The sequence below is a fragment of the Ipomoea triloba genome, chromosome 10 (assembly GCF_003576645.1).
Source record: "Ipomoea triloba cultivar NCNSP0323 chromosome 10, ASM357664v1".
Classification (NCBI taxonomy): Eukaryota; Viridiplantae; Streptophyta; class Magnoliopsida; order Solanales; family Convolvulaceae; genus Ipomoea; species Ipomoea triloba.
Window position 1 is genome coordinate 22590938 of NC_044925.1, and position 10986 is coordinate 22601923.

The window sequence follows — 10986 nt, forward strand, 5'->3', positions numbered from 1 at the left end:
GCATTAAAAGAAAGGATGAAAATGAAAAATGTGTTTGTAAATGAGAGGCTGTATTGTAATTACAAAGACTTATATAGCATTTTATTTATTTTTTAATATCTCAGCTTCCCCTTGCTGTTCTGTTATCTCTTCTGTGTGGCTCTCTTATACTGACAGTGAAGTGAGGCAGAGAGAAGAGCGGGGAGAGAGAATGTCCACCACCACCACCGCCATGGCCACCGTCACCGGAGGAAGCGCCGCCCTTCACCCAGTGCCAAAACCGCCGATCAGAGAATTTTTGGTATTGGCACCGAGACAAATTCTGTACAAACGCAACAAGTCATTGTCTTTCTCCATTAGCTATGGCGGAAACCCTAAACAAGAGCCGTCGTCGTCGTCGCCGGTTCTCTGTGCTTCTTCAGCATCTCCGACACCTCTCGCCGAAGAGGAAGAAGAAGTAAAAGAAAGTGGGTCTTCCGCTCCCCCTGAGGATGGTGATGTTGTTCTTTCCACACTCATTCGAGATTCTGACTCGTTTCTTTCTCCAGGGTATCTATCTTTTCATCCCTTATTTTATTGCATTCAAGATTTATCACTTACATTGTTTCTTCTTTGGTTATTTGCTTCCTGCATTTACTATCCAAACATTTTATAAGTAGAGGATTGGAGTATGTGTTTCGTCGCAACTAAAAGAAAACCCGTAGCCACTGTCAAAAGAATGGTACCTGAGGAGTGTGGAGTGATAAACTCTATCTTGTAACCTAGCCGGCAAAGGACCAGAATGAGAGAGTGTGGAGTGATAAACTCTATCTTGTAACCTAGCCGGCAAAGGACCAGAATGAGATAAATGAGCCTAGTTGTCCATTGCTGACTAACTCAAACCAAGAAGGTCAATAGGTTGCTTTGGTTGGGAGTCGAACTTGTAATCTTGTGGTTAGTGGTTATCCATTAACAGTTTGACCAATTTGGTTGAAGTTGTCAACATGATGGATAATGGATGTTTGATTTGCTTCAAAACATCTCTGTACTGAACTAAAAGCTCCAAACTTGATCCTAGGTTCTTGCCAAGATCCAAGCATGAGTCTCAAATTTAAGCACTATACTTCTTGAAGCCCACATTTCATGTCAAACACTATAACAATCTTGTGCGGGGTTATCATATTACCAATGCAGGAAGCACTATAAATGCTGGCGAACAAAACCGGTTCATAAGAAATACACTTATGCAGAACCTACTAATGCTATTTCAAGATTGTATTGATACGCTTGTTTGAATGTGTCCACAGGGGTTGCAAGGCCTGTGGGAAAGAAGTTGTGGAGAGTGGTTGTAATGGCGAGGGAAGGATTCAAGGAGGGATCGCGACAGTCCCAGGATTTGGTTGGTGGCCGATAAAGGCATACAGGCCTTGTCCTGCATTTGTGGCTTCTGGTGGTAGGTATAGGCGAACTGGACAAAGCATGGATGAAGTCGTCTCCGGGGGAGGAGAATGAGCCAATGCTGCAGGAATCAACGACGATGCTCAATCCAGGTAGAGCCTTCCCCGTAATTGAAAAACGTGTTTCTGCTTTAACTAAAAGTTCAAACTGATAATAAAACTACACGCTTATGTTTTACCCCACGTGATCTCCCATTTTACTTTCTTTAGCTTCTTATGTTAAATATGTTGTTGTGTGAGTGACTAAGGGTAAGTTAGCGTTAATAAGCTGGAATGATCATTCTTGACCAAATAATGCGGAATGATCATTCTTGACCAAATAAGGCGAAATCCCTCGCCCCCAAGGGCCCCACACCCTATCATTGGCATGATCGTTTTTGAAAATGAGCAAGTATTACTTGTTTGGTATACTTTTAACCAAAAGTGGAATTAATTAAGAATTCGCATGTAAGCTAGTTCTTCATAAATTATCTTTTTAACATATCTCCATCCATCTTTGCAGCAAGAAGGAAGGACCAAGAAAATCCAAGAGGTGACAAACATACAGAAGCTTGTTTGCCCTGATCAGAGACTGCCAAAGATAATACAACATAGGTTTGTACTTCGAGATTCAGGGTTTAGATTAGTGATAAGAAATATTTTTGTGCATACATTTGATTTCGATGCATAAAATGCTGTCACATGGTGGTGATATTTCAAGATTTTTTGTGGCCATATTTCAAGATTTTGTAATTTGCAAAGTGATAAATGTGAATATGTGAGAGATTTTAAGGTCATCATATGTTGAAGAACTAGGAGCTTCAATTCTCATATTTAATCAATCTAAAATTTTAAATGTAATTTTATTAAGTGTAAATCGAGAGTTCTACTTCCTGTATATAAGATGGATTTAGTATTTTATACTATGTACAAAAGTATAAATGAAAGTTAACTAAGGGTGTGTTTAGAAACTCGGAAATTGGAAATCATTTTCTGGATTTTCAGTGTTTGGATGCACTTAAAAAATTCAGTCAACAGAAAACTGTGGAAAATCAGCCCATTTTGGTGAAAAATAAATTCCGTCAAATTTTGGGCTAAAATCACTTTTCAGACCAAGCTACATCGACGAACAACAAACGACGACTTTCAGACCAAGGCTTCCAAGACAAAGCCTTTCAATACTCGTTTCCGCAGACTGATTTCTGCCGCTGGACTATGTCGGAAATCATTGTTTATTTGTTTATTTTTAATTTTTTTTAATAAATAACATTATTTTAAATATTATTATAACTATTTTTATATTTTAAATAAAATAATTAAAATGTTTAATAATACAATTCTATCTATTTTTCAAAAAATGAACCAAATACATCAAAACAGTTTTCTTAGAAAATGACTCATTTTTCAGAAGTTATTTTACTGCTTTCCAAACGTTTTGAACTTCTTAAATAAATACAGAGTATTTTATAATATAGATATAAATTTTAATGGGAAAATTGCATATTCCGTTCCTAAGTTATAAAGTAATTGTAGAATTCGTTCCTAAGTTGGTCATACTTGATAGTATTTATACTTTGACTCCGCTGGTCGGAGGGTCCGTTTATGTTCATACGGTCAGGAGGTGTTACCCGGACCCGACCGATAGTGCGTGGCCCGATCTAATCAGGTCAGCCGAGACCTTGATTGATGGATAGCAGTCCCGTCGGGGCCGCCACGTGCTCTCTCCCGCCTGGGTGAAGAGCGAGGAGGATGCATGTCCACCACGTGCTCGCCATGCCAGAGCTCCGGGGATCGCCGCTTTTTCCTCTTATAAATACCGCATTAATGAGGAGAGAGAGGGACTTTTGGCTGGATTCTAGACTAAGCCTTAAGAGTGCTCGGACAGTAGAAAAGCCCATTGCCGACCCGCCGAGCCCTTTAAGCCCTTTTTTATACCGAATTGGGGCTTTGATCCGTTCAGATAATAAAAAGATCGTATTTCCCCTTTTTTAGCTTTGTATTCCGTATTTAACCATATCAATACTCACTTTTCATCTCTAAATTATCATTGATGTTGCACTTTTATCTTTCTTTTAATAAAACATTAGGGGCGAAATTTACAATTTTAATATAACTCAGGGACGAAAAGTGAGTACGAAAGGACGAAAAACGCAACGTCAATGATAACTTAGGGATGAAAAAGGGAGTATGACCAATACTTAGGAACGAATTTTACAATTACCTTATAACTTGAGGACGAAAAGTGTAATTTTTTAAAATTTAATTATTAAAATAATTAAATATATTGGGCACATTAAGTAGGTAATGTTTTTAGAGTTTTCCCCAAATTTGTACTCACTACAATGTTCTATTCTTGGCATCCATCCCTAACCCACCACCTAATGTTTTCCAACCAATTCAAGAAAAATGGTAGCAGAAACTCCTAGAGTGGATGCAAATTGTTATCCCTAATCAAATCTTAACAGAAAATGGTATGTTACAATAGCAAAATCCAACATCTTTTCTCCTAATTATGGTGTATAGTGGATTTAATCCTTCAATCATTTGTGGATCTGCTTTTAGTCTTCAAGTACATACGGATTTTTCATGATTTTAGTAAAAAAAAAAAAAATCGAGTCAATTTTATAATTATATGAAACTTTTTTTTTAAGAGAAACTTTGTAGTTTGTAATATTTATAAAACTAACTCCGTCATTTTTCTTTATTTTTTTTAGCAACTTTTAACCGTTAATCAATCTACGTAGATACATCATATCCTCACTTTGTACCTGGGAGTCTATTCTCACATGAATTCTCATATATATAGCATCATAATCAGGTGTGGCCGCCCCTTAACGTGCGGCCAGTGCGGTCGCACCACTATGTATGCAAATATACATCACTCAATGTTATAAAATACACCACACAAATATGCATCATTAGGTAGGCATCACCAAAAAACACACCACTACGTATGTAAATATACACCTCATAGTGTTAGCAAATGTACCATTAGGGGCAAGGGAGTTATGGTGCATTATTTTGAGTGTGTGGTGTGTTTTTTTGTATCTTCATTGTGGTACGTTTTCTAACATTGAGTGGTGTGAACCGCACCGATCGCACGGAAAGACGCGACAACACACACATATATATATATATAGTTGATGCGTTCATATTTTTTTTTTGGTTCAACGAGACATTGTCAATTGGTGCCACCAAAATCAAACAAGTGTAACTTGTTTAACTTTTTAACCTTTTTGACTTGTTCTTGCAAGCTTTTTATCTCAGAATCTTTTTTTATTATTTTAATTTTTGCTTTAAAGGTACACAAGGCTATCCACATGAATTCCTTTTCCACCTTTTGGTGCCCCACAAATTGATTAAAGTTAATTATTGAAAATTTATGTGTTGGAATTGGACAACAAAAATAAAATAAAATAAAAAGTGAAGCATCTCAGACAATATTTTTTTCTGTATGTATACTTCAGTAGCATAGCTCTTTATGCTAGCAAAAGATTCCCCACCTCAGACACTCTATCATAATTAATAACAATAAAAATAAAAAATATATATACCTAATGTTCATCGGTTCAGTTTTTGTTAACATTCTCTTGATTGAATCGCCTCATACAATCTTTTTAGTGCAATTTACTTTTTTAGTGTAATTTGCGGGTTATTTTATAGGAGCGAAATTTACTAAATGCACACCCTCGAATAGTGGTTGTCGATTTCTTTCACCACCATAAAAAAATAAAAATTGCTAACATGAATGTGTTTTATGGGTGGGTATTCCACTATTCCCTATTTCATATCAAATATCCATTTTTTAATTTTATGAAAATATCATCATTATATTATAACATATAATGCACAAAAATTTTTGAGGGTAACGTTTTCCTCTCACAAATGACGACAAAAAGAGTATATGCCTCAATTTAACTATTCTGGAGTCTAAATACATTTAAAATCACTTGAACACCTTCAACCATTGGCCAGATTGTTGACTTAGTAATCACAAAATTACAAATTTGACCGCAGCGGGAGTGTGCAATCGACCTTTATGGTTTGAGCCGGTTAGCTATAGATAACTTATGTTGGTTTTCCTTCTTGTAGTCTTTTGCCGGTTAGGTTCACTAGGTGGGGTTTACTCCGCGCACACCCTTGAGTAATGGTTGTGAGTTTCTCTTGTCACCCAAAAATCACTTGAACATGAATGAATTGAACATCCCAAACCTATTTGACACTACCCGTAAGCTACGCGAACATGTTGGATATTCTTAAACGACACTAACACAAACTATCTGCTACCAGTTACCTAACCCCGACCTCAACCCGCAACAAATTCATACCTAGTTATGAATTACCTTGAACCTATCCTAATAGAGTTCTAGAGAGTCAAGTACCCAATATTACTCAACCAATTGTCATCCATATTTTTCAAACATTTTGACACTCGAAACTCATCTGTAAACGTTTATATGTGTTTTTGTAATAGAGCAAAAATTGGCGATTTTCATATCACACGGAGTTGGACAAAAGTTCCCATCCATCATTTTACCTAATGCCCATGCCAAAATGATATAAGATTTTTGTGCGGACCAAGTCTTAAACATGTTAGATGACTGATTCAACGCACCAAGTGACGAAGACTTATGAGGCATCACAAATAAAGAAAACGTCTGATATGTTGTAATAGACAAGACGAGACGACAATACGTGCCACCAAAAACAGGTTGAGAAATATTAAATGCGACGCCCAAACCACCGCACCTATATACATACATATTTATCACTTTGACACTACCACCCAAACCACCAACGACTTTTTTCTCCTTAAAATTTATGTACCGTACGTGAAGGAACAGCTGACCAATCTTAATCGCCTTCCTCATAATTCTTTAATACATGAGTCACCTACGAAAAACTAATTTTGTATTAGAAGATTGATCTTTTAAAAAGTAACAATTATATAACACCTAATGTCATCATGATAAGTTCATTCTTGACTGTAGTGCCGTTTTAGTTGGCCCAACTCAAAATTCCATTCATTGGTTGTAAAGATATGATACATTATTCACCTAAAAAAAAAGGCACAATGAATTTATTTTTGCATCTATTCAACAATCACATTAAATCTGGACTCAATTCAACTGGTCAATCAATCCAAAATAAATTCATAAATTTTATTTTACTATCAGTTACATAGGATACCAAAAAAAATAGTGTACTTTTTTGACAGGCTTCCAACAACACATAAACCATATTCACTTCTTATCGAGTGATGTGAAAATTCAGACACATAACCTTTGACATAAGGTTGGATCTAATATCGAAGTGAAACATGTGCTCTATTTCAACTAAAAGTCTAAGTTAATAGTTAAATTACACATATATAATATATGCTCAACAAATCATAACTTTGAACATTTTTACACACTAAAAGGAAAATGGAAAGTCGAGAGTGAAGAAACACAAAGCATTTATCACTTCATTTAGTGTGACATAGATTGCATAACCACATAGTAACACCATTACTTATTAACTTTGCTGTCCACGCAAAAAGCTTCACAGTATCATCATCATCATCATCATCATATAGTATTATGTAATATGTACAAAAAACATCCTCATTTGCTACGAGCAATCCATGAGATTACAACTATACTTTTGTCTTTCTATTCCTAAACATCTTCTTTTTCTCTTCTTCCTTCACATACTTCTCTCCAGTTTATTGTCACTCGCATTATCCTCTGATAAGGGTATGCTGTTCAAGCGTTAGTCTCCGCGAAAGTGTCCAAAAGAGATAGCGTCTGCAAATTAAAATCAAGCCACAAGACGTTACAATCTTAGCTCGACAAGCTAAATAGCGTGCAGAATGAAAGCATGTGCTCCATCTCAACTAAACGCCTAAGCTGATAGTTGGAAAGCACATATTATATTTATGCTCACATGCAGTTTATATGGGAAAGGGTAATCTAATCACCTCAGGAATGTTTAGCTCGAGGCGGAATTTAGGGCCATCGTAGTGGTGAAGGATCGGCCTGAAAGAATCCTCCTCGAGAGGTTCACAGACTTTCCTCGTGACAACACGCACCTGAATATGTACAATCAGTCGAGAGTTAAAGCCACGAACATAATAACACAATCACAACGCTTTGAGCAATTCAGTTTCGTGTTAATAGAGTTCAGAACCCGTGATATATACCTGAGCAGGAAAGCGCGATTCACCTTGGTTCTTCTTGTCCTCCCAAGCTGTGGGATCAATGTTTGAGCCACCAAAGCTTGCAGCCTGAACAATTCGAACCCCGTTTTTATGTCAGTTAAAGAACTCCAAGTCTCCAACCCGATATATCAAGAAAGACATTGATCTAAAGACGAAAACCAACCTCAAAAACTCCGTGAAGCTGGTGGGTCGAGTAGTTATAGAGGAAAAGAGGCAATCCCGGTGTGATTTGCCTGACTGAGTCACGATAACGAGCTGGCAAGCCTGAAAGTAGCGAGAAACATAAGAAGAAGCTAAGATTCCACTACAGAAGTACAACACAAGATCGAATTTTTATAAATTCTTAGAAGAAAATACTACTCCTTTTGAGTTTTGACATAGATTCCATCTCATATATGCTCGGTGGTTTCACATCTAGGACTACAAACCCTGAATAATCTACAGATGATGTTAATCCAACCCTGCAAAAAAGTGCCATCCTAACAAAACCACTCTGTTGTGTTTAATTGCTAGAACATCATTCTACCTTATCAATGATATTCCAGTTTGAAAAACAGCAAACAACCTCAATCAGCTTCAATTCTAGGAATCTACTTATTCCAGAAGAAATCCAACACATAACACCTACAAATTACAGAAATCTAATCCTTGGTTCATCCATATATGTTTCTTTTATTTTGATTGATTAGATTTCCATATTAGATTTCCAGCTTATGTCAGACTAATCCTAAGCCCGAGAACCCGCCTTTATCACCTTTGATCTTCGCCTTGCCGCGCTGAAGCAAGGCTTTAGGATGATCAGTCGAACCAATTGAGTTAGCCTTAGCCTATGTTTATCTTCAAACCTCTATGTGAAACATCAATTTGTAAAAAAGAAGTTTCATAATCTTAAAAACTAAAACTCTATAATTGTGTAAAAAATTAAGGAAAAGAGAGCATAAATGAGGAAAATTGTCTTACCAAAGAGCTCTCTTTTGAGATTTTCTTGCATAGTATCATTGTTGCAGACAAAGATATAGCCTCCGACAGTCTCGTTTCTGGGCAGGGCTTCGGAGGGTGGAAGAGTTTTGAACCTCTTATCCACTGAATTTTTGTCTCCATTATTGTTGTTATCCTTGTTTCCTTCTTTGTTAACGTTTTTGTTCTTTTTCCCAGATTTCCCATGGCCATGTTCCTCGTCAAATCCGAACTTGCCAAGTTTCTTGTTCATGTTAAACCCTTTGCCATTCACCGCCACATTGTTACTCCCTTTACTGTAGGAATTGAAGTTCATCGCCGCCGGGGTGGGATAAACCCCCTTGTTAAACCCGCCGTTCAACCCGGCTCCGAACACCCCCTTCGCCGCCGACGACCCGGAAATCGAGCTGATCTCGTCGGAGACTTTCCACCCATCGTTACTGAAGAGATTGTAATTGGATTTAAAATTGAAATTGTTGACCTGGTTATTGGTCGCCGTCGCCGTCGCCGCAGGGGCGGCGACGGCGACGTTGTTGTTGAGTGAATTGACGGAATTGACCTCGAAGTTGCGCCTCTCCTCCGGCCGCTTGGACCCGTAGCTTGTACTCCAAATGGAATCGTTGAGGGACAGATTCGCCAGGCTGTTGGCCTGCAGACGGAGCTGGTCGCTGAACTGCCAGAAAGATGACTGTGTGTTCTCCATTTCAACTCGCCGGAAAATCAAGAAACGCCTAAAGATTGAAATTTTAATGCGGAAATCAACTGCAAATGAAGATGGAAGACAGCGGGTGATTGGGATATATATATATATATATAGCGGGGCAGGTGAAAGAAGTTTCGAAGAAAGAGGGGAGAGAGAGATGGCGTGTTGGATTGTCAAAGGAGAGCTTAGCAGAGTGGAAAAACAACACACACAGTGTAAAGAAGAGAGGAAATGTGAAGGGTTAAATGGTGTTTTGTGGGTGTTTTAGGTGAGCGAATAGGAAAATGGTGACGGCAACAACGCGCTTTGAGGAACAGTAGTGCGGACTGGGACAGATAACGACACCGACAACCTTAAGCGCTCCGTTTATCACGCGGTCGTGTTCCTATCCTCACTCGTCAGTTTTTGTTTCTTAGCATCCTTATTGGCTCCGAAATTTTACGTAGTAAATATCCGCGATAATTATAGTCCGATTTTTTAATTCAGTGGGCAAGATATTAAATATTCCGTATTTAAGTTTAGACAAAGACTCTTTGTGCAAAGTGTTTAGTTGGAAGGAGAAAATTAAGGAGAGAGAATTGAAGTCATTTAGACTATTCTAGACTGAGGTTTATAAAAAACGATTAATATTTTTAAATTTGATATTAAATTACTACGTATTTTCTAATTAAATTACTAATTTTAATAAGTGAACACTAATGTATTCCTCTTTTCTACGGAGTAGAATAGGTCAATTCTACGGAAGATATATATAATAATATGTTTATATGGATATGCTTCTTTAATCTTTATGCACCAAGTCTTAAAACTACTTTGATCATAAAATCAGTGGAAGATTCTAACTTCTCAACAAAAAGACTATTATAAATCTTATTCACAAATGGAAATATGTTACTATGCACTTCCGCTACGGCTTTTGCAATCATTATTTTACCGGGTCTGATATATTTAAAATTAATCTGAATTTGACTTAAACCATGCTCATAAAATCTAACTCTTATTTAACATAAATGTTTTACCGTTTAAATTTTTTTAAAATATTTTTACATTTTTTTGAGTACTTCTGACTTTATTATAATGTACTTAGATTCAAATTGTGATTTTGCATTTGAAAGAGTCACAGTTATATATCTCGATCATAAGATGTTTGACTATTAAAGACTTATGTATTAAACCTTGAAATTATAAATTACATGTAAAATTTAGACAAAATAGAGAGACATGATAGTATGGTTTATCTAGAAGGTGTGAATATCCAGAAAATGGCAATTCAACGAAAGATAGTGAGTTCACACTTGAAGCCATGAATTTGAGGGAGGACACTTTACTTAACTGCTAAGGTCCGAAGACGAGAAGATAGCATGTAATATGTGGTGTGACCACTCACTCACACGTGTCCGTGGTTGACGGATTCAACTCTCCACTTTCCATCTTCTATATGGGCCTAACACACCGTTCATAGCCCAAAATGATGATTGAAATTAGATGAGGCAAATTATTTCGTGGACTCGACCTCTATCTTGTAAGGCAGATCTTAGTCTATAATTTACTTTTTAAAAATTTACAATTTATATACTACGGACATATAATGTTAGCATATATGTAATTGATTATCTTATTTTGTATTCACAAGTTCCTTTCAAATACTGCATCCAATTCCATTACTAAAAACACACAATTTAATTTTTTAGAAATTTAGTACAGTCTTGTATTCACAAATTCTCTTATAC

General features: G+C 36.8%; 2 protein-coding genes across 2 annotated transcripts; one reads left to right on the top strand and one right to left on the bottom strand.

Annotated features, from left to right (window-relative positions):
- Nucleotides 1-91: 91 nt before the first annotated feature.
- On the top strand, nucleotides 92-1513 carry LOC116032744. The gene is made up of 2 exons (XM_031275451.1): nucleotides 92-528; nucleotides 1266-1513. Exons 1-2 carry the CDS (start codon nucleotides 191-193, stop codon nucleotides 1468-1470), a joined length of 543 nt encoding a protein of 180 aa, XP_031131311.1. The 5' UTR covers nucleotides 92-190; the 3' UTR covers nucleotides 1471-1513.
- A 5322-nt stretch (nucleotides 1514-6835) lies between these two features.
- LOC116032519 (B2 protein-like) lies at nucleotides 6836-9466 on the bottom strand. The gene is made up of 5 exons (XM_031275115.1): nucleotides 8557-9466; nucleotides 7760-7860; nucleotides 7579-7662; nucleotides 7357-7467; nucleotides 6836-7183 (listed from the first exon to the last, which is right to left on the bottom strand). Exons 1-5 carry the CDS (start codon nucleotides 9254-9256, stop codon nucleotides 7142-7144), a joined length of 1038 nt encoding a protein of 345 aa, XP_031130975.1. The 5' UTR covers nucleotides 9257-9466; the 3' UTR covers nucleotides 6836-7141.
- Nucleotides 9467-10986: the final 1520 nt, after the last annotated feature.